The 25216-nt window shown below is 37.7% G+C and overlaps 1 protein-coding gene across 4 annotated transcripts in view; it reads right to left on the bottom strand.

The window, feature by feature from the left end:
* Positions 1–24830, bottom strand: part of SH3KBP1 (SH3 domain containing kinase binding protein 1) — a 453585-nt gene extending 428755 nt beyond the window's left edge. For all 4 annotated transcript variants that reach the window (XM_031959528.1, XM_031959530.1, XM_031959529.1 and 1 more), the window contains exon 1: positions 24681–24830. In XM_031959528.1, coding sequence (XP_031815388.1) covers positions 24681–24684 — 4 coding nt within the window. In that variant the 5' untranslated portion in view covers positions 24685–24830. The remainder of the gene's footprint in view (positions 1–24680) is intronic.
* Between the last annotated feature and the right edge of the window lie 386 nt (positions 24831–25216).

The following is a 25216-nucleotide window of genomic DNA, read 5'->3' as shown; positions in this document are numbered from 1 at the left end:
CAATGACTACCAAAAGACAACGTTTGACAAGCTATAGAAAATTACAATGACCCAGGTCATAGCATTGTCTATGAAAGCCCAACAAATACCCACACCACTTTAAAAATATATATATGCTTGATACACATCTGTAAAAGGAAACCCACTCACAGTTATTTTTGCAATAGAAGGTAGGCAAGTAAGGGATATATTAAGATGAGACTATTACTTGTGGGGGTAGGGTACCGGGGTGATTTATTTTTGATTTCTTTATTTATTGTCTAAGTGTGTGACTAAGTAAGATGCTAATTTCTATTCAGAGACTCCTAATTCTAGAAAGTAACTCACACATCCTACATGCAAAATTCATGAAGATTTAAGTTATAGTTCTAACCTTTACAATGGTTTGCAATGACCACACAATTGCAATCTACAGCCATCTTCTAATTTATCCATACTTTATTTTATCTTTAAAAATTTTAGCTTTTGAAAGGGAAAAAAAAAGTCAATGTAGAAAATGTTATAACAGCTGATTATCACTTTTTCTTTTAGATTTTGTTTTGATCTAAAACTATGTTAGCATTTTTATTTTTTACTTTTATATAATCAAGGTCAACATATATGTCTGTTTTCTTCCTTTAAATTACTTTGTCTTTCCAAATTTTTTATTCTTCATGCATCTTAATTGTATTATAATAAAAAAAGAACTACTATAGTAACTACCACAACTTCCCTTATGTTGTCTCTTCAGTCATTCTTTATCTTCTGATATTTACAGCATTCTACACACAGTAGGTATTTAACAAATGCGTTCGTATTATATTGCTTGTAATACCTCATCCAATGTTAGATTGTAAGTTGCTAGAAAGCAAGTACATCTATGCTGCTAGATAGGGCAATGGACAGAGCACTGGTCCTGGAGTCAAGGAGAATTTACTTGACTACAGGCATTTACTATTTGTATGATCCTGGGCAAGTCACTTACCTGCTGTCTGTCTTAATTTCTTCAATTATAAAATGTGGGATAATAGCAGCATCTGCATCCCAGGGTCAAATGAAATAATATTTCTAAAGCACTTAGCACAGTGCTTGGCACATAGTAGGTATTACTTACATGCTTATTTCCTTCTTCTTAACTTATGTTATTTATACTTAAAATCCAATATTAAAACCATATGAATAATTTTTATAATATGAAGAGGTAGACAGGGAAAGAAAGATGTTATTTAACTTTACTATGAGGTTTTTTTTTAAACACTTTTTAGAATGACAGGACAGGAAATATAATATTGTACATTACATTAGTGGCCAAACTGTTTTAAACACTGTCTGATTCCATTTGGCACAAACTTGTCTATGGGGATAATGAAGACTGGGAAGGGGAAAAAAATCCACCCATTCCTAAGTGACAGGAGAATAATACCACTGAACCACTATGTTTAGCAACTTGTTCTAAGTCATATGGTACTTACAGAAGTATATTTCCCTGAAACCCATTGAAAGAACCCACAACAAAACCAACTTATCCCGGAGAGAGATCCTATAGACTGCCAGGCTCACAAAGAGCAGAATCAAGGCTATTGCAGAGCTAAGAAAGCAGCCATAATCCTTTATTTGGTCAATTACTCAATATCTATTAAGCAGGTATCAGGCAATATGCTCCATGCTAAGAATACCCCACCCCACCCCATCCCCTAAAAGGCAAAAGACAGTTCTATAACAGTCCTTAAACATTAGCAGTGGTTAACTATATTAACTGAAACAACACAAGTGGGAAACTAGGAGGGACTGCCACCTCCAATTTACAAAACTGAAGAGCTTAGATTTTTGACAGGAGGTCATTTTTCTGGGCAACTGTGCTCTAGGGGAAGGAGAGAAAAAGTGAATCCAATCACTAAAGACTGATTCTTGCTGAAGCTACAGTTTAAGAGAAAAGCAAGAAAAAAACCCCAAAACATTTCATGTTGCAGGATGCAAAGGGGCCCAGGGACACTTCCCTAAAATGCAGGATGAGAACATTGCAGAAAAGAGAGCTCTACCTACTTTTATCAGAAAGTCTTCAAGCAAAACAGAAGTGTGACTAACGAACACACTTATCATACACCAAGAAGGAAGTGTGGCAAGTTTCTCAGCTTACCACTAAGCAAGAAAGAGAAAGGGGATGAGTTTTGGTCCATGATAATAAGTCTATCAAAGGGAAAATCTAGAAACTTAGCACTAACTGCACACCTTGTTTTATTTCCTAAAGTCTGCCAAGTGAAAAATTAGAGAATGGACCACTTTTCAGAATATCAGATCATTACCTAAGCTATCCCAGGTAACAACATAGCAAAATTATAGGAAGGAGAGTTCATAGGAGAAAGAGAAAAGGAAGCTACCAAGTTAAGTCTTTTTAAAAAAAAGTCTAATATTTTGTATTGTATTGTTTATAATATAATATAATCCAATGTTAGGTTGTAAGCTGCTAGGAAGCAGGTATATCTATGCAGCTAAATGGGGCAATGGATAGAGCACTGGACCTGGAGTCAAGTGGACCTGAATTCAAATCCAACCACAGGCACTTACTGTTTGTATGTTCCTAGACAAGTCACTTAACTGCTGTCTGCTTCAATTTCTTCAATTGTAAAATATGGGATAATACTAGCATCTGCCTTCAAGGGTCAAATGAAATAACATTTCTTTTTTTTGTGTGGATCAAATGAGATTTTTTTTTTAATAATTATAACTTTTTATTGACAGAACCCTTGCCTGGGTAATTGAAATAATATTTCTAAAGCACTTGGCACATAGGAGATACTACATATATGCCTATTCCCGTCTTTTTAATGTTATTTGTCATTAAAATCCAATATTAAAATCATATGAATAATCTTTATAACATGAAGAGGGAGACCAGGAAAGAAAGATGACAAAATCTTCCCAGACCATTTCTCTTAAAATGTTGAATTACAGTTGAATTTTTATAGGATATGATTTAGATTAAATAAGATTTATGTATTATTTACCTATAATAGCTATTGTGAAATAAGGGTATACAATGAATAGAAATCAGAATGAGTAGAAAAGATCTTAGATATTATCTAACCCAAATATCTCATTTTGCACATGAGGAAAATGAAAGGGCAAATTATTTCTCTAAGGTCTCACCAGTAAGTAAGTAGCAAAGATAAAATTTAAGCCTCAGACCTCTGCTCTGACTTTTCAGTCAAAGCTGCCATTAAGAAAAAGACTTCATGGCTATCTTTAACAATGAAAGGATCCAAATCAGTTCCAATTGATCAGTAATGAACAGAACCAATTACACATATTTATACGGTTGTCTTGCTACATAAGAAAAATTGAATTTAGAAAGAAGGTAAAAATAACCTGGGAAGAAAAAATGCAAGCAAACAGTAACAGAGAAAGTGTAAATGCCAGAGGCTTAAATTTTATCTCTGCTACTCACTTACTGATGAGACCTTAGAGAAATAATTTGCCCTTTCATTTTCCTCATGTGCAAAATGAGATGATTGGATTAGATAATATCTAAGATCTTTCCTACTCATTCTGATTTCTATTCATTGTATACCCTTATTTCACAATAGGGTAGACCACAACAAAGCATTTATACTCTCTCTGTTAATGTTTGCTTGCATTTTTGTTTTTCTTCCCAGGTTATTTTTACCTTCTTTCTAAATTCGATTTTTCTTGTGTAGCAAGATAACTGTATAAATATATATACATATATATATATACACACATATATTGTATTTAACATATACTTTGACATATTTAACATGTATGGGACTACCTGCCATCTAGGGGAGGGGATGGAGGGAAGGAGGGGAAAAGTTGGACCAGAAATTTTTGCAAGGGTCAATGTTGTAAAATTATCTATGCATAAGTTTTGTCAATAAAAAGCTATTTTTAAAAAAAGGACTTCAATTCAAATGAAAAAATTAAAGGTATCCATAGTCATATGTAAAAATGCTCTAAATCACGATTGATCAAAGAAATACAAACTAAAACAACTTTGAAGTACCACCTCACAGGTATCCAATTGACTAATATGACAGAAAAGGAAAATGATGTCACAGAAGATGTAAGAAAATTGGAATACTAATACATTGTTGATGAAGTTGTGAACTGATCCAACTTTTCTGGACAGCAATTTGGAACTATGCCCAAAGGGTTATAAAACTATGCATACCTTTTGAACCAAGCAATACCACTACTGGGTCTGTATCCCAAAGAGATCCAAAAGAAGAGAAAAGGACCTATATATAGAAATATAGTAATAGCAGTGTAAAAGAACTAGAAACTAAAGGGATGGTCATCAACTGAAGTAAAACTAAACAAATTGTGGTATTTGAATGAAATGCAATACTATTGTTCTAGAAGAAATAATGAGCAGGCAGATTTCAGAAAAAACTTAGAAAGATTTACTTGAACTGATATTGAATGAAGTGAGCAGGACCAAGAGAACATTGTACACAGTAACAGCAAGATTATATGATGATCAACTATGAAAGATTTTTCTCTTCTCAGCAACATAATGATCTAAGACAATTCCAAAAAACTCACAATGGAAAATGCTATTCACCTCCAGGGAAAGAACTATGGAGTCTGAATGTAGATCAAAACATACTATTTTCACTTTTTTGTTATTTTTTTCTTTCTAATGATTTTACTCCTTTGTTATGATTCTTCTATCACAACATTGTAAGGTGGAAATATATTTAATATGATTATAGATTTATAACCTATATAAGATTACTTGCTATCTTGAAGAAGGTGGGTAGGGGGAAAGAAAAATGGAAATCAAAATCTTAAATGCTGAAAACTAATAAATAAATTTTAAGAAAAAAGAAAACTATCTTTTTATATAATTGGAAAAAATAAAATACTTTTAAGTGGTGGGGAAATAGTGACTATTAAGAGTTTATTTGCTGATTAGTTGTTTTCTCACCAATGGATGACAAAATTTTTTTTTGCTTTTTTGAGGGGTGGGCAGAAGAAGGAGGAAAGGGAACAGGTAGATGATCTTCAACTGCAATGCCAATTCGATGCGTTTCCCCACCCATCCACCCCAGGCTGAGTAAAAGGAAGTGGAAGTTGGGGAAAGCACAGATGAAGGCTCCCATGTTCAAAAATCTGTCTCTCAGTTAGGATAAAACTGTGAATAGAACTGTTTCTGGGTCAGGAAGACCTGAGTTAAAAATCCTTCATATACATAACACTTTGTATCTGTGTGACTCTGAACAAGTCACCTAACCTTAACTGCCTCACAAAAGATTTTTTTAAAATTCTCTTTCTCACTCATTCAAACATGATATCTTTTGATACCCTCCTATATTAATTAATTCTAATTAACTAAGTGGAAAGCCCAGTTGTTTCTACTACTTGTTAAAGGAATACAAGTACCACCAAAAGTCTCTAAATTCGGACATCCTTTTACTCACAACAGTTATAGTTCTAAAGCAAGGAGGTAGGAGAGAGGGAAACAGAAGGCAAGTAAAGAAAAAAAGGAAGGAAGGAGGAGAAATAAAAAGAGGGAAGAAGGAAGGAAAAGGAGGAAGAAGAGGAAAGGAGAGGAGAAAGAAAGGAAGGAATATTTATTACGTGCCTACTATATGCCAGTTACTATATTAAATGCTTTACAAATATCATCATTGGTTCCTTATAAGGATCCTGGGAAGTAGGCACTATTATTATCTCCATTTTAGAGTTGAGCAATTTAAGGCAGACAAAAATTAATCAACATTCTTAGGATCACATAGCTAGTATCTGAAACCAGATTGGAGGTGGACTGTGGGGAAGGGAAGAACTATATTCAGACTAATATAATATATTTTTGACAATGGCATCAATGAGAAAATATGGTTATTCCATGTTACATAAACTTTAAAAGTTTAGTATATAGCCTTCCCCCAAAACATTCCAGGGTCCTTTAATGACTCATTATATATCCTATTCTTAAATTTGTCTAAATTCATTCTTACCTCCTCTACATTTTCAGTCAGCACCATTTCTTAAAAGGTGTTATTTACTTTACAACAGCTGTTGTGCAGAAGTTGATTTTTTTAAGGATATACATGAAGGAAAAGGCAAAAGGAGTACAAAGAATATGAAGCCATCTTCTAGTTGCAAGTTAAGGATCCCAGGAAGATCTTGCTGCCCCAAATATTTCACCCACCATTGATTTGGATTCTGAAATTCTAGCAATAGATTCATTCCTTTAAGTCATCTTCCATTCCTTTACTCTCATTGACCTCCAAGAGTCCAAACTGCTGCCATATCTTTTCTACATTTCTGCCTCTGCAGTAACCTCCTTATTTCTCTTCACTCAGAAATCACCCTACTATGATTTCAGAAAGCCTGGAGAGGCTTACACGAACTGATTCTGAGTAAAATGAGCAGAACCAGGAGATCATTATATACTTCAGCAACAATACTATATGATGATCAATTCTGATGGACGTGGCCGTCTTCAACAATGAGATGAACCAAATCAGTTCCAATAGAGCAGTAATGAAGTGAACCAGCTACACCCACGAAAGAACTCTGGGAGATGACTAAGAACCATTACATAGAATTCCCAATCCCTCTATTTTTGTCCGCCTGCATTTTTTATTTCCTTCACAGGTTAATTGTATACTATTTCAAAGAAGTCCTATTCTTTTTGTACAGCAAAATAACTGTATGGACATATATACATATGTTGTATTTAACATATACTTTAACATATTTAACATGTATTAGTCAACCTGCCATCTAGAGGAAGGGGTGGGGGGAAGGAGGGAAAAAGTTGGAACAAAAGGATTTGCAACTGTCAATGTTGAAAAATTACCCATGCATATATCTTGTAAATAAAAGGCTATAATAAAAAAAAAGAAAGAAAGAAAGAAAGAAATTATCCTATTTTCGTCCTTTATCACCCATCAACAGAAAGATTTCAATGGATTTCTAAATGATCTTCTATCTCAGGCTTCTCCCTACTCTAATTCATGCACCACATAACAGCCAAGACAACTTTCCCAAAGTGATAACTACCACATCTCAACAAGGATCAGTCATCAGTCAGTCAAAAACCATTTATTAAGCACCAACTCTTTGCTAGACATTATACTAAATTCTGGGGATACAAAAAAAGGAAAAGGCAGTCCTGGGCCTTTAGCTCTGGAGTTCACAATCTAAAAGGTTTAAATTCAGTCAATAGCTAGCTGACAACAAATCGTTGGCAAGTAAGTGACAAAAAAGTGGATGGAGCAGCCAGCCTGAAGTCAGTCTTCCTGAATTAAAATCTCAGACACTACCTAACAGTATGACCCAGACCAAGTCATTAAATCCTGTTTGCCTCAGTTTCTTCACCTGTAAAAATGAGCTGGAGAAGGAAATGGCAAACCACTCCAGTATCTTTGCCAAGAAAACCCTACATGGAGCCATAAAGAGTTAGGGCTAAACAACAACTTATTATCTCAATTCTATTCAATAAGTGCCTATTATGTACAAGACAATATGATAAGTGCTTAGGATACAAGAACAAATACTAAACAGTCCCTGCCTTCAAGGAGCATATATTCTATTAAGGGAATGACTGTTGTCCTTGATTCTCAAAAAGGATCAAAATGACATTACTATGTTAAGAGTTGTTACAATGTGTCCAACTGTGACTGATCAGACCCATAGGAGCTCAGAATGCTTTGCCACAGGTCAGATACAAATAATCCATATGAACATCTGGGATGGATTCTCTAATTTTGGGCATCTTGCACTAACACAGATAAGTGTGATACTAAGTATGCTAATACAGTGTACACTAATAAGTATACTAATATAGATAAGTATATTCTCTATAAATATAAATATCTGTATGTATATATATTCACAGAGAGAAAGAAAAAGACAGAGAGACAGAGAGACAGAAACAGTATTCATTTGTATGTCACATCCTCATCTCCCTGATGTCATGGTTCCCTTGAAGAACAAACAACCTGTACAAGTAGAGCTGCTCTTCCCAAAGGAATATAATTCTTATTTTTAAATCTCTAAAAGCTACCAAGATATCTTGGGGTTTACCAGCTTGATTTCTTTCTTAAGGACCAAGGTTTAAACCCAACTCATTGATTGACCAACAACAGGTCCCAGGCCAGACCCCAGTTGGTCACTGTTTGGGCCCATGGTAATTGTTGTTTTGCCCAGAAATCCTGAATCTTCCCTTCCCAAATTGGATTTTTTCTTTTGACTAGTAAAAAAGGTCATTCTTTACCTCAATTCTTACCTAGACTTAATTACTGACTGGGTGTTGCCTTAGACCAACCTAGACCTATTAAAAGACCTTAGCTTAAAAATGTCAAGGTCTCCTATTGCATCCTAAGCCATCTCCAGTCATCCTAATCTGATTCTGGCTACTGAGCCCATATGGTTCTGGAGGAGAAAGTGAAGCAGGCAACTCTACACAGTCCTCCCTCATTTCAATCCAATTCACTTGCATGTCATGTCATCATCTCCTTGATGTCATGGCCCTCTTCTAGATCAAAGGACAAAGCACAACACAGAAATAGGGAAAAACCCACTAATTAATAAGAAGCTCAATTAGCAAAAGGCCTAATGAAGAATCAAAAGTCTCACGAAGATTCTTCACATTCTAAGCTAGGAATTGTAGGAGGAGATGAGAAGAGAGCACTGTTAGCATGGGAGAAGGCTAGACTATGTACAGCTTCAGAGGTGGCTGAGAGAGGGCTGACTATATGGAATTTCAGGATTGTCTGGGTGAGCACAAGGGAGGAACAAGAGGAACTCATCTAAGAAAGGCTGACTACAGCCAGACCATTAAGAGCTTTAAATGCCTAACAGAGGAGTTTGTAACTTATTCTAAAGGCAATAAGGAGGTTTCACTGAAGCTTTTCAAGCAGGAGTCTGGTATCAATACGTGTTTCAGGAATATTAGTTTAACAGCAGCATGAAAAAGGACTAGAGACAATTTGGCAGCAGGGAGCCGAAATAGGAGGGAACAGCAATAGTCCAGAGAAGAAGTAATTAGGGAACTTAAACCAAAGGAGGTTGGTCTGTTGAGAGACGGGGACCGCTATGTGGGGAAGGTAGAATCCACAAGACCTAGCAACATATTGGTGTAAGAAAGAAAAGTAAGTCAAAGATGACTCAGGTTGCAAACCTAAATGAAAACAAAGATGAAAGCAAACTTAAATGAAAACTATATATTCAATAGAAATAAGGATGTTAAGAAGAGGGGGATGAGCTTAGTGAAAAGATAATGAGTTGGAGAGGTACATGGCATGCTAGATGCTAGAAGAACTCTAAAGTGCCCATTTTCTCTATTATGGTTCCATAGGGTCCAACTCTTTGTGATCCCTTTTGGAATTTACTCAGCAAAGATTGGTTGGTCATTTCCTTCTCCAGCTCATTTTACACTTGAGGAAACTGAGACAAACAAGTGACTTGCCCAGAGTGGTGACACAGATAGGAAGTATCTGAGGCCAGATCTGAACTCAGGAAGATGAGTCTTCTTGATTCTATGCCAAACTTCCTATCAACTGAACTATCTAAGTGTCTGTCTCTCTCTGTCTCTCTCTCTGTCTCTGTGTGTGTGTGTGTGCGTGTGTGTGCGTGTGTGTGTCTCTCCAGTTAATCCTTTTTTTTTTTTTTTAATTCAATTCACTTGTCAAATTGGTCAGAGTGAAAGTTCCCATAAGCTAGACCATAAATGTTTCCCCTTGAGGTCCTAAAGTAATGGGGTAAACAGAAGATAGATGTAAGAAACGTTTACATAACATAAGCAACATTAAAAGAGAAGATGTTTTATAAACACAATAGCAAACACATAACTTGAACTACAAAAATCTCAAAACAAAAAAAAAAACTGCTTTTCAACATTCACCTCATTACCATATCTTTGGCATCTGAACCTTCCAATTGCCCTCCCACCTCACTCCCATACACAATAGTCTCTGCACAACCATCCTGCTAGAATTGAGAATCTCAGAATTGCTCAAGAATACTCTAGGACCCTTCATCCCACTTATCCAATCAATTCCCCAAGCCTGTGATATGTATCTCTACATCTCTGCTCTAGCTCTGTTTTCCCCCTTCTCACCAATCACCTCTCACCTAGACCATTAGTATATGCTGCTAATTAATCTCTCTGGCTCATGTCTTACTCCACTACAAATTCACCCCTACATATATGCCAAAGTTATTTGCATTAAGCATAGTTCTTACCATGATCAGACTCCAATGACTATATTGTTTCTAAGATCAAATGTGAATTCCTCATGGGTTTTAAAATAATTCACAATCTGCCCCCAACCTATCTTCCCAAACTTATTATGCATCACTTCCCTTCCTACATGAAATGGTCCAGTCAAGCTGGCTCTCACTGATCCTCAAACTTGACATTTTCCACCTCCATACTTTTGCACTGGCTGTTCATTATACTTAATATGCATGTTCTTTCTGTTGCCAAATCTTCCAAGTTCTTTCAAAAATTAGCAAAATGATTTTTTTCCTCTCCTTTTTCTATCTTAAAAAAAAAAAAAAATGACCATGGGGGCAGCTAGATGTTGCAGTGGATAGAGCTTGACCCTGGAGTCAACAGGACCTGAGTTCAAATTTGACCTCATACAATTAACACTTACAAGCTGCATGACCTTAGGTGATTCACTTAACCCTAATTGCCTATTGCAAAAAGCAAACAAAATGTCATCAATTATAAGAGATAACTTTCTGAAAGACAAAAAAGAGATTCAGAGAAATTATGGTAATACAAAAAAACAACAAAAGACATCAATTTTAAAATTATATATATATAAAGAACATTAGGAGAGCAAAAGTTAATTTTAATGGACTTTCTTTAAAAGTGTGGCCCAATGACTACACATGTATAACCTATATCAAATTGCTTGCCTTCTCATTGAAGAAGAAGAGAGGGAGGGAGAGAATGCAGAACTCAATATTTTAAAAATGAATGTTACAAATTATTTTTACATATAATTGGGGAAAAATGAAAAACTAAATAATTAAAATTTTTAAGAGTATGGTGCAGACATTTGGACCTATAAAATTACTACAGCAGTACCTTGGCACTTGTTAATTGGTTCCAAAAAGCAAAAACAATGAGTATAGAATGATTTTTCCCCATAATGAATATATTTCCAGTCCATAGCCTAACCATCCATCCCCATCCAATTCCCCAAAGAGGCAAATGAGGCTTCCAGCTGCAGAGAAACAGGGTAACTCAACCCAGCCCAGCCAGACTTCTCTCTTCTTGACCCAACTCCTTTTCTGAAAAGAAGTGACCTTTATACTCTCCAAGCTTCCTTGGGGTGGGGGAGGCCTGGAGGGAGAAATAGAAGCTATAATCCAACACCTTCCACCCAAGGTTCTGACCACAGCCCAGGGCTCAGGGTTACTGGGTCCTCCACTGTCTCCATCTGGGCTCCCACTACTGCTGCTGCTCCTTCTCCTGCTGCTTCCCCTTCTTTGGAGCATCCTGGTCCCTGCATGGCCTTTCCAGTACTACTACTGCTTTTGGATCCAGGACACTATAAGCTACAGTCATATTGCCCTAAAGGACCTGTCCTGTGACCTGGCCACCCATGAAAACAATCCCAACATCATGGGCTCCAATCTGACAGTCCTACCTGCATCCAGTACTAAAGTAACAAATGTTGAAATAAATAAGTGCTGAAGCACCACTGTATGTTAAACAGATACAGGAATCGTTTCTGTAACTTTTTACATTCAATGTCTATCCTTTCTTAATAAAACAAACAAACAGAAAGGTAAACTTTCCTGTAAACTTTCAAACAGATATATTATGGCTCAAATGTCTGGATCAGACTATTACAGAACACTCCATGTGGCTATTCAGTGTTCTTTAATGATTAACAAGTTCTAGTTCTTATACAATTACTTATAACTCTGCAAAGGAGAACAGCCTTGAAAAGTTGATCAATGAGTTCAATGAGACTAGGGATGAAGCTTATTTCCCATTTTATGTCAGAAAGGTGGTGACAATTACAGAATGAGCCACACATTTATTTTTTGACACAGCCAATGTATTTGTTTTTGCTTCTTTGCATTAATTTGTTTTAAAAGAGGCCCTCATTTTTGGAGGGAGAATTATGGAAGAGAGTGGGAAAGTAATAATGATGATGATGATGCTTTAAAAAAGGTGGGGGGGGGGGATCAATACAGCATTAAAAAACACCCAGAGAAGAACAGAAGGAAATTCATAAAGGGACCATGACAAAAAGGGCAGTGTTAGCCCTACCATGTTAAACTGCACATACCCATTTGATACAGCAGTGTCTCAACTGGACCTTTATGGCAAAGAGATCATAAAGAAGGGAAAGGGACTCACATGTACAAAAATGTTGGTAGCAGCCCTTTTTATAGCAGCAAGGAACTGAAAACTGAGTGCATGCCCATCAGTTGGGGAATGGTTGAATAAATTATGGTATATGAATGTAATGGAATATTAACATTTTATAAGAAAAGATGAGGACTGATTTCAGAAAAGTCTGGGAAGATTTACATGAATTGATACTAAATGAAGTGAGCAGAACCAAGAGAACATTACACACTATAACAACAAAATTATGTGGTAGACTTAGCTCTTCTCAGCAATATAGTGAAAAGACAATTCCAATAGACTTGGATGAAAAATGGCAATTGCATCCAAAGAAAGAATTTTGAAGACTGAATGAAGACTGAAGTATAGTATTTTCACCTTTTTTGCTTTTTTCCTTTCTCTTGTTTTTTTTTTTTCTTCCCTGAGTTTTTGGACTGATTTTTCTTGCACAACATGACAAATATAAAAATATGTTTACAAGGATTGTTTATGTTTAGCCTATATCAGATTGTTTGCTGTCTTTGGGAGAGGGGAAGGAAGGAGAAAAATTTGGAACACAAAGTATTACAAAAATGAATATTAAAAGCCATCTTTACATGTATTTGGAAAAATAAAATACTATTGAGCAAAAAGAATCTATAACCCACAGCCTAATAATAAACGGGTTAATTTATGAAATTTTTTAAAATAATGGCTTTTTATTCTTCAAAATAAGTTGTGGAATTTTTGAAAGTTACAGAGCTAGCATTCAAACTCAGGTGGGTCCTTCAAATTAATATATTGTCCTCTTTTCATGACACACGCCATCACAAAGGGAATGAAAAAAGAAAGTCACCTTGAAATAAAAATTTGAAAGAACTAAATTGTATTTATTTTTCTCATTTCTTACATTTACTTAACTCTCCCCTCCCCCACCCCAGTTTCTTTTGTGAACTAGAATCTCAAATCTGGACACTTAGACTTTATGTGTTCCATAGTAAATGGGTTATTAAGTAGAGATTATTAATAAAAATCATCAAACATTTAATTTCATGACTGAAAACATAGGAGGTAGTAGAGAGTTTAAAGTTCAGTTGGTGGTTCTGCCACTATCTATCTCAGTTTTCTCATCTACTTATTAAGTGAGATTGGTCAAATTGTCCTTCTGATTTTATTTTATTTATTTAATATTTTCCCCCTGTTACATTCAAAACAACAACAAAAAAATGATACATTTGTTTCTAAAAGTTTTGAGTTCCAGTTTCTCTCCCTTATCTCCACCCACGATTAATAAAGCATTTGTGAATATGCAAAACATTTCCATAAAAGTCAAGTTGTGGGGGGAAAAAAAAACATAGATCTCCCACCCTTATGAAAATAAAAACCTTCAAAAAAATTCAAGTTAAAAAAAAGAGAGAAAAACAGAAAGAGAAAGAGAGAATGCTTCAGTCTGTATTCAGACACAATCAGTTCCTTCTTTGGGTATAGATAGAATTTTTCATCATTAAGTCCTTCAGAGTCCTCATGGATGATTGTACTATTGAGAATAGCAAAGATATTCATAGCTGGTCATCCCAGAAACATCACTATTACTTTTTATACAGTATATTTCACTTTGCTTGAGTTTGTAAAGGACTTTTTTTCTCCTCCTGACAGCATCCTGCTCATCATTTCCCACAGCACAATAATATTCCATCATAAACACATACCACAGTTTATTAAGCCATCCCCAGTTGATAAGCATCCCCTCAGTCTCCAATTTTTTTGCTCTGAGAAGAAAGCTGCTATGAATATATTTTTTTGTACAATATAAGTCATTTTCCTCATTTTTCCCCCCAAATCTCTTTTGGTATTCATGCCAAATGGTGATATTGTTAGGTCAAAGGATATGCATGAATTTATAGCCCTTTGAGTACAGATCATTTCTCAATTAGGGCATGGTTCTCTTTTTTCCTCTTTATAAATTTGAATCAGTTCCCTCTTTTTTTGAGAAATGATAGCTTATCAGAGAAACTTTCTTCTAAATTCTTTTTACAATTACCATTGCTAACTGTATTTCCCCTCATTTATTCTAGCCTTTCACCTTGTCCCTCCTCAAAAGTGTTTTAGTACTGACCATTTCCTCCCTCAATATGCCCTCTCTTTTATCACCTCCCCCCCCCCCACTTCCCATATCTCCTCCTATGGTAAGAGAAAGAAATCTATCTATACCCTATTGAATATTTATGCTATTTCCTCTTTGAGCCAATTCTAATGAGAGTACAGCTCATTTTCTCACCCTCTCTTCCCTCTCTACCTCTCCACTGTAAAAGCTTTTTTCTATCTCTTTCCAATTGCCCTTCTGAACTCTAAGATTCTGTGATTTCATGAATCAATGTAAATGTGAGGGCCAGGATACAAGAAGGTCAAACACAGTCCCAAAGGCTAGTTCAGGGAAGAAAAATCCATAGGAGACACTTGCAGAGATGGAAGAATGAACTTCTTTTACTCAAAGCCTCCACCCTGTCCCTCTAGGTTTACAACTCAGCTATCCCGAGATGAAGTGAAAAAAGATGACGTTACTATTATAAGAACAGGGGAAAAGACAGTCAAAAATACAAAAGCTTTACTAGTCTGATTCTTCTTTCATTCACTGAAAGGATGGCTCCATAATAGGAATCATTATGCTATCAGTTGTTGTTGCTGTTGTTGCTTTAAGACAGTTAAGAAGTCTCAGTGAATGATTTTGTACCTTGAAATCTTTTATGCCTTGAAAGGACAATTAGATAGATATCACCCCCCCTCTTCTTCATCAACTTTTCTTTATTTACTAGTGTAGTACTATAGAAGGCTTTCAAAACCTAATCCTGGCAATCTGCCAAATGGGTTTCACAAACACTGCAGCAGGATATAAAGAACCAGCAGACATCTTTTTAAGGGACAGAGGGCCTGAGTGTCGGTACTACGTCACCCATAACCAGCTTCTATGTCTAAGACTAATTATACCATGATGGAACTAAGCAAGTATCACCATGATGAACAAATACTGACTGTGCATCCACGATGTAAATCCTGATAATGTGGCAAGACTTATTAAAAACAACAAACAAACAAAAAACCTATTTCAATCTTTTCTAACAAGAGAAGGAACGAGAAGATAAATGCATATTCTAACTATAGTTCAAAGAGTTGTGCAGGCTAAGATTGGCTACCTGATTCCAAATTCAGTGTTCTTTCTACAATCTCCCTTGTTGTTTGTCCTTCATTCTTTAGAGACCCATGACTCAGGGAGGTGAGCATGAGAGGGCTGTACAAAGTCATCAGCCTCAATGTCTCCTCCAGAGCCATCTGGGTCCAGTGGCAAGATACAGATCAAGATGACTGGAGATAGCCCTGGATCCAGTGGGAGACCTGGGCCTTTTTAAACTACTTGAATCCTACTAGAACAGAAGATAGGAAAATGAGTTAATAGTTCAAACACCACTAAAGTTGCCTGAGGGGAAATTATCTGATTAAACATAAAGGAAGTGAGATAATGCTTCTGTTCTGGCAGGATGAAGTTGGGGGCCAATTAGGTCATCTGAAACCAAAGAGTTATTTATCGAGCATTACAAGAAATACCAAAGGACTATTTAAATTTATCTTCTCTGGAATTTGGTCCTATCAAGTGGTGAGGCATAAACTGCAGTCAGCAAGTCTTTTGTTATATTGAAATTTGGGGATACAATAGTACCTCTTAAGAGGATATAACCAGTGCTTAGCAATAAAATCTAACCAGAAAATCCAAAGGGCCTGTTTTCTGGACCTTAGAAACAAGATATTTCATGAATGACCAATTTCACTGAAATATAAAGGATTTGGCACTATCAGGCCAAGATGTTTTATGTAAGCCTTACTGTCTGCTCCATTAACAGAAAATCATTCTGTACATAGTTATGTGAGAAGTATAAGTTCTAAATGGATAGATTATGTAAATCTATAGATAATGAAGTTTTGAATCTTTCATACCAACCACATTTTTTCTTTTGCAGAAACAGAAAAAAGGACCTAAAGCTATTGTGTGCCTAGCAATATACTGAATAAACTGCAAAAGCCTATTAAAATAAATATATATGTATCCATTTTATCACAAATAGGCCAATACTCGTGCTTCATAAAAAAAAAAAAAAAAAAACGCAGATTGTCTTCAATAGAACACTGTTCTCACCATTGTGATATATACACATATATTAAGTTAGATATTCACACTGAATCTCTGACTCTGAGAACTGACGCCTGACAATTTAAAATTCCTGAAAATTGTTTTCTAAAGGGAAAAAATTGCCCTTGTTGATAGCCACATTGATGAAGAGTAAACCAGAGTGACTAAAAACAGAAAGGACTCTTGAATTTTCTTAGAGATACAAGGAAAACATTGAGGTGACAAATGAAGGAAGACAGGCTTGACTTTTTTGATTTTAAAGAGATTCTTTTCTATTTGTGGTATGCACAACATAGTTCTTGCAGCACAGTCTTCCAAACCAGATGTTTGTTGTATTCCCACCTATGAGGAAAAATGGTATGCCTGGCCCTTCCTCCATTAAAGATAGAATAATTAATCCATTAAAAATATTACCTGTTAATGCTTTGGACATACTTATGATGATAACCAAAGCCAATGTGGCATGGGCCACCCAAAAAACAACTTCATGTGTTTGCTTTGCCGTTCTAGTTTCCAAAATCTGACAAATCCTATTTTGGGTAGATTTCACACCACCTCTGTGAAACAAAGCTATTGCCACCATTTTGCAAACTGACAGGCCCATAACTTTAACACAAAAGTCAAGAGAGTTAATGTTGTCTGTATTTAGAATGAAATGGTTTTTACTGAGAGAGCCTTCTCTCTTCTGAGTTTACATTTCTTAATATAAACAAGTGTGTAACAGTTAACCTTTAATGTAGCAGAACCTAGAAATGATAACAAATGTCTTTAAACCTCAGAAGTGGAGATACAAAAATTCTCATTTCAAAATTCAGATCCACTAGTTCTAATAGCTCTCAGTATAATCACACAGTGGTAAGGACTCCTTTAATATGCTCACTTTCGATGTAATCTGATGAATATTTATTAATCACCTATTAAATGCCAAGTACTGAGGATACATACACAAAAATGAAATAAGAGGGAGAAAGAGAAGAGGTGGAACTACCCCCATAAATGTGTATGGTATATGGAAAAATTGATTAGGAAAGAGCAAGAATCACTGAAAGTTCATGGAATAGGTAGTATCTGAGCTGAATGTTGAAGACAAGGATTCAAAAAGCAGATAAGTCAGATGGATGAGGGAGGTGCATTTATAGGATAGGGAACAATCTGAGTGGATGCCTAGTCATTTCTAAATGCCTGTTCTTCAGTCATAATCTTCATCCCAAAAGAACCTTGACTTTGTCCCTCAGATACTGTGCTCTGAGAGGTTTTTGCAAGAAGTTCCTATTTTGGCAAAAATGAGGCCTCCATTTTATTTCCTGGCCATCTGTAAACCTTCTTTTCTTCTCTTTGTGTGTTATTTTTCCCAGTTAAAATGAAAATTCCTTGAGAAAGTACTTTAATTTTATTTTTTAGTATCACCTTGTATATCACTGTATCTAGTACATAGTAAGTAAACACTTTGTGTCTTATCATTCATTAATTCAAAGAGAAGATAGAGTCTAGTGTTGAGCAGTTGTAGGTAATTCAGTTAAGCTAGAAAGTATGTGTCAAAAGAGAATAAAATTAGATAAGACAAGAAGGGTAAATAGCTGCCATGCTGTGAAGGGCCTCAAACATCAGGCTAAAAAATGTGAATTTTTATCATATAGACACTGGAGAGCCACTGAAGTTTTTTGAGCAGAGGAGTGACCCAATCAGACCTGTGCCTTTTGCCAGCTATGTAAAAGATGTATTAGAGAAAGGAAAAACTGTAAATGGGGAGAAATAGGGAGATTAGAAATCTATAAAAATAGTTCAGGGAAGCAGTAATAAGGATTCAAGAGATGTCAGAGAGTCAACACATTTTGGTAAGTGCATGAAAAGGGGAGAGAGTTAATACAGGAGAAATCAAGGAAAACTAAGAATAAAAATCCTGGTTTACAAAGACAATGATGAAGCAACAGAAACAAAGGCAAGTCAGGAGGAAAAGTTTAGGAGGGAAGATATGGAACTTGAGAAGATTCGTCAGCCAAAGGTATTTAACCAAGTACCAAGAAGATACAAAGATAGCCAAACACAGTCCCTCCATTCATGGAGCTCACGTTCCAATGGGAGAGACAATATGCAAAGAGATTTAAGTATTAGTTCTAGACAGAGTAGATGAGAAGGAAGACACCAGTTCTGGAGAAGACTGGGAAAGGGCTCCTTTAGAAAGTGAAATTTGATCTAAGATTTGATGAAAGCTAGTAGACAGAAGTAAGGAAGAATATTCCAACCATGGGATACAGCCATCACAAAGATACCAAGTCAGGAGATGGAGTATTCAAATGCAAAGACCAGCAAAAAAGCAGTTAGGAAAGAACAGGGAAGAAAAAACTGGAAAAATAAAGAAGAGGGCAAGATTGTGAAACACTATAAGTACCAAAAAAAGAGCATTTTTACAGTGGATCCTAGAGATATTAGGGAACCACAAATCCCAGTATCTGAGATCTACTAAAAGAGTTGTTCTTAACCAGGACATCCAAGTCAGTAAACGTCAATGGTGAAAAACAACATCTTTATTTCAATATATTTTCCTTTGTAATCCTGTGTATTTTTTTTATATATTTAAGATATATAATTCTGAGAGGGAGCCCATGAGCTTCTTCTTGTTGTTCTTCAGTCATTTTTCATTTGTGTCTAATTCTTTGTGACCCCATTTGTCATTTTCTAGGCAAAGATACTAGAGTGATTTCTAGCTCCTTTCACAAATGAGGAAACTGAGACAAACAGAATTAAGTGATTTATTCAAAAACACAAAACTAAGTGTCTGAGGCCAGGTTTGAACTCAGAATGATGAGTCTGACTTCAGGCCCAGTGCTCTACCACTTAGCTATTCTTGGGCTTCACAAGACTTCCAAAGGAAAGGATTAAAAACCCCTAGGTCATCTAGTCCAAGCTTCTCCATTTTTACAGATAAAGAAACTGAGGCCCAGAGAGTTTCTGTGACTTATTCAAATTTCACAAAATAAACAACCAAGGCATAATTTGAATCCATGTCCTTTGACTCCAGAATCAGTGCTCTTAATGTTATATCATACTGCCTCCTCTATTTTATTTTTTGGCAAGGCAGTTGGAGTTAAATGTCTTGCCCAAGCGTCACACAATTAATAAGACTGGATTTGAACTCAGGCCCTCCTGATTTCAGGGCCAGTGTTCTATCCACTGTGCCATCTAGCTGCCCCACTCACTGCCTCCTCTGACAAATTTTTTGTTGTTGTTTAAAAATAACTTTTTATTTTCAAAATACATACAAAGATAGTCTTCAGCATTCACCCTTGCAAAACCTTGGGTTCCAAATTTTTCTCCCTCGCTGCCCTCCACCCCCCTCCCCTAAATAGCAAGTAATCCAATATATATTAACATGAGCAACTCTTCAAACATATTTTCATATTTATCATACTGTACAAGAAAAAAAACAGATCAAAATGGGGAAAAAAATGAGAAAAAAAACCAAGAAAACAACAACAAAAAAAGTGAAAATAATATGTTGTGATCCACATTCAGTCCCCATAATCATCTTTCTGGAAGCAGATGGCTCTCTCCAATGACAAAACTTCTTCAACTGTGTGTTGGAATCCCATATAGGGTCACATAACTGAATGTCAGATTTATAAAAAATTTTGACAACAGTTAAAGGTTTTTGAACTCTCTACATCCTATAATATCAAATATTCCACAAACATTTAATTCTTTATGTAAAAATAAACAAGCACATCCATCTCATTAATATGCTATTTGCTTTTGTCTTTAATAAATGATAAAATTATATGAAAAACAAAGAAGTTGTTTTAAAATAAATTTATGATTTTTTTCATTAAATTTTTAATTTGCATACCTATTTTATGACCCTATATAACCAAAGTAAAGCAAAAATTCCTTGGGCAAAAAGGGGTCGCAAGTGGAAAAAGTTTAAGAAGGTTTGCTCCATGCATCAAATGATGATGCATGACTAGAAATCAAGGCTGAATATATAGATATATGGATGAGGTAGATTAGATGGTCAACAGTATCAAAAGCTATATTGTTCCCATTTCCCCTTATTTAATTTCTAGAAAGCATCTTGTAGCTTAGTGAATGACATTTTATACATGCCAAATCAGAGTATGATATGCATTTTCTGAAGTATTACATCTTGATATTTTAGAATAATGTTTCTCTTTCTGTATCAACTACGCAAGAGAATTTCCATAGTAGGATGAGAAATTAGTGGGCAATGCAATGTCACAACTAGTGGGAAGATTACATAAATGATTGTCATCCAGCTTCTGTTGACATACTTCTAGCAACTTAGTAACTCTTAAAGCCAGTCCCCTTCATTTCTAGACTGCTCTATTTGTTTGCAAGTTTGTAAGATTCTTAAATTGATTAAATATTTGTTTCCTTATAACTTTCACTAATTGCTCCTAGTTCTACTCTTTAGTCCTATAGAACTGTCTAATTACTTTTCTATTTTGAAGAGTTATCATAAATCTGATTTTTTAAAGGCTAAATATTTCCAAACCATTCATCTATTTCTCATAAATTTCCAAATTCTTTTTACTAATTCTGATCCTCTTCCTTTACCTCTAATCATATAAGATTTAATTTCTTCTTAGAACCTAAGAATTTTTCTTTTACTTTTGTCATGCAATGACCATTTTATAGATTCTTTGTTGTTGTCACTGAGTAAATGAGTTAAAGCCAAGCAGAGTTCTCTGGCATGACAATAGAGATGTCCTTCAAGATGGATGTTACTTGTGTGTTCAACCAGTTCCAAACTCACCTAGAAGTATTATAGCTTGTCCATTAGAGTGGTACCTGTCAAATTCTTAGTTAAAAAGTAAATACATAATGTCTACACTGTTTTCCTACTCTAACAATTAAGAAATAGTTTTTTTGTTTTTGTTTTTTGTTTTTTTAGAGAAACAACTTAGTTTGATATGACTTCTTAATGAACCCATTTTGGTTTCTAGTAATCATCATCTTCCTTTCTTAATAATCACAAATAATACTTCTATTCTTAAAAAGGAAATGACAACCAATTGTTCTATGACTCCACTTACCATCCTTGTTACTTTCCTAATCAAAACTCTCCTCCCTGATTACCACTCTTTTATATATACTGATTCCCCCTATCAGAATATAAACTCCTTAAGTACAGGTACTGTCGCTTTTTATATTTGTATCCCCATCCCTTAACTAACTGCTTAATTAATGTTTTTAATTCATTCATATTCATCCACCTGCCCTAGAATAATCCATCTAGAATTTTTCTGGGCTTCTTTTATCTCTTTAAAAAAGGTATCTGCCTTTTTCCAGTTCAAAAGTACCTCTCCTATTCTCCAAATAGAAGATCAAAGGACTCTGAGTCCTTACAATAATCCTGGATGTAGTTCATTTGGGTTTAGTGTTCTTATTATCTCTTTACCTAGATTCAGACTTCAATCTGTTTTCAACTATAGTGTTCTATCCTTTCAAATCAAACAGTTAAGAGAAAAATGTAAGTAAAATAAGGATTAAATAGTTCAAGCTTTCTCCTCTGCTAACATTAAACCACTGCCCCAAGCAGTGGAGCTATCCTTTCCTTTTCTTCTTGCTTGAAACATAACTTTAGGAAATAATAATAGTTTATGCTATGTTTTAGTCTTCCTATATGTCTCTTATCTTCTCTAAAATATACAGAATTAGTGTTTCTGAATTTTAACTTCAATTAATAGGCCCCACTTTGTCAGAATCTGCAACCTAAATCAGATGTTTAAATGAGATTAGTGGGTAATCTAAGAGGACCCAAAAGAGAAGAATGGAAAAAGCTAACCGTTCTCAAGAACAAAGCGTTGAACAGGGGATAGAATGCAAGGCCTAGGGTCAGGATGACATTAATTCAAATCTAGCCTCAGCTTGTGTGAGCCAAAGCAAGTCATTTAACTAATGTTTGTCTTAGTTTCCTTATCGGTCATAAGGATAACAACATCTACCTTCCGTGGTTATTGTGAAGATCAAATGAGATAATAATTGTAAAGTGTCTGGCTGACAGTAAGCCCTATGTATAGGACTTATACATAGATGTTAGTTACCATTACTGGAGCAGCTAGGTGTTGAAGTAGATGGTATTGGACCCCATCAAACCTGGCTTCAAATACATACTAGCTGTGTGACTTTGGTCAAGTCACTTAACTCTACCTCAGTTTTCTCATCTGTAAAATGAGCTGGAGAAGGAAATGGTAAACTACTCCAGTGTCTCTGCCAAGAAAACCCCAAATGGGGTCAAGAAGAGTCTGAGTGGAGGAGACAATCACAAAATGTTTAAGAGACCTGACTCAGCAAAAAAAAATCTCTCTCAGTCAACCAGCTAAATAGGTACCATCTCCACACCAAGCAGTTGTCTGGTTCACTCTGACAACAAAACATGCTGAAGATTACAGAACCAAAAGGACAAAGTATTTACTTAAATGTTTTGTTGCTACCATAAGAAGCAATCTTTATTGAATAAATAAACACATAAATGGGTTTCAACCTTTTCAGACAGATTGCCCATTCAGAGAAATTGGGAATTTGGGGTTGTCCGCAGTTTCTCTTGCTATCAAATGAGGTGAGTTGGATTTGATGCTCTCTAAGATCTTTTCCAGCCTTAAGATTCCCCCCCCCCTTTTTTTTAACGTGACAAACATAGTAGCCTCAGCCACTGAGAAAGAGAGAACACAGATGCCTTGACTGTACACAAAGAGATGCCTTCCACAGACATATGCTACATCAGATCCCAGACTGGCCCATCAGGAGCTGGCAGCCTGTGGGTACACTTTGGAGCAGTCAGCGATGCCACTGTCAAACACAGCTCCCTCCCGCACCAATCCTGTGCCCTCTGGGTAGGATTCATTCATTAGAACCATCTCCAGGGGCCTGGGTGCAAACAGGAGGCACTCGGAGAGCTGTCCTTTTCTGAAAGCTGCCGCAGGCTCCCGGGGTGGAGGCAGCCAACCCGCGTGGGATTTAAATGGCCAACAGCATGGAGAGGCTTAGCTTCCTCGGTATTTAAGCCGGCTCGAACAGCAGCCAGCAGAGGAACGGTTCCAAGGCAGGAAAAGAGAAGGAGGAGGAGGAGGGATAGGGAAAACTCTCCCCGCCCATTCCAAAAAAAAAAGTGAACCACACCCCCCTCATCCTCCCTAAAATGCATCTTCCTACGGCTCTCGGGGGTCCTCCAGGCAAAAGGAGAACCGCAAAGCATTCCCCGCCCTCTTCTCAGACACGTCTAACATTAAACCGGGGACCCTGGAGACCTTGGGAATTTCAGAGCTGTCAGCGTCGGTTCCCCATATCCTAAGTAGGGTCATTAAAGGCGGCTTCCTTGGCTGACCCAGGGGGTGTGGAGACCACCCTCAGAGAGAGAGAGAGAGAGAGAGAGAGAGAGAGAGAGAGAGAGAGAGAGAGCGAGCGCTCTCTCTACCTCACTTCTCACCTTCCCGAGACCTCCCAATCCCCGCAGCCTCGGAGGCAGGGGGCGGGCTGGGTAGCTTACTTCCTCTCCATCACCAGCTGTGCCCTACACACCCCCTTCGGTCCTGAGATGCCAAACCCCACCTACGCCCGCTGGGATTTCCTGTCTGCACAGTGACCGGCCAACCGTACGCGGTGTGTATGTGACCACGAACCGGTTCGGACCCCCTCCCCTTGCCCGAGTCTAACCGCCGAGGCTGTATCTCGCCGGCAGCCAGGCTGGATCCTGAGTGGGCACGCTTGGGTGTGCGTTTCATCGCTCTTGAGCTCTAATGCATTGCCCTAGATTTGCGCATCACCCCGCTCAGTGACAAGCTCGAGGAAGGGGATGAGTAGCCACCTGAGATAAACTGCACAGCTCGGGGGGTGGGGGGGGTGCTCTCTCTCTCTCTCCCTCTCTCTCTCTCTCTCTCTCTCTCTCTAACTTGTTCATCTCCCCAGTTCGGCAGCAGCGGAGATAACGAGGATGGGGAGAAGCTCTCCCACCGCCGCAAACGCAAACCCCGCGGCCCATCCTGGGGACAGACAAACGAGGAGAGAAAGTTGATCGGGTGGAAGAGACGCAGTCAGGAGAGGCTCCCCTCTTCGCCTTCCCCCCGCTGCCCAGCCCGGCCGGGGGTGGGCCGGTGGCTGCGTTCCTCTCGCGCTCGCCTCTTCTCCCAGAGACCCCTCAGGCGGCCCCCCGACCCCCCAGCCCCCGGCACTCACCCATTGGTGTAGAGCCAGGCTGGGCAGCAGAGGCAGCGTGAAAGTTTGCGGAGGCGGAGAGCTCGGCGAGGAGAGATCGGGGGCGGGGGGGTCCCCCGGTCCGGGGAAGCCGCGGGGGCTGGGGGTCCGGGGGTGGGGAGCACCGGGGGAGGGCGACGCGAGGGGTGGGGCGGAGCAGGAGTCGGCCCCTCTCTGGCTCCCTCCGGCTCCTCAGGGCCGCCTGCCGCTGTCGCTGCTGCCGGCGCTGCCGCTGTCGCTGCTCCTGGTGGTGCTGTTGCTGCCGCTGCTGCTGCTGCTGCTGCCGCTGCTACCCCGGGGCGGCTGCTGCTGCCGCTGCTGCTGGTGCATCGTGGCTGGCTACGCTCAGCTGCGCCGTGTTTCCTGCTCCCTTCAAATGAAAATTGAAAAAAAAAAAAAGGGAAGAAGCGGCAGCGGCGGCAGCCACCCAGTCCTCGCCCCTCCAAACCGCAGCTCCGCGGCTCTAGCTTCTACTCCGAGGCTCCGCCTGCCGGGGAGGACCCGCTCCTGCTCCGGCT

This window comes from Sarcophilus harrisii, chromosome 3 (genome assembly GCF_902635505.1).
Source record: "Sarcophilus harrisii chromosome 3, mSarHar1.11, whole genome shotgun sequence".
Lineage (NCBI taxonomy): Eukaryota > Metazoa > Chordata > Mammalia > Dasyuromorphia > Dasyuridae > Sarcophilus > Sarcophilus harrisii.
Note: the sequence above shows the minus strand (reverse complement) of the source record. Positions and strands in the feature narration are given on the sequence as shown.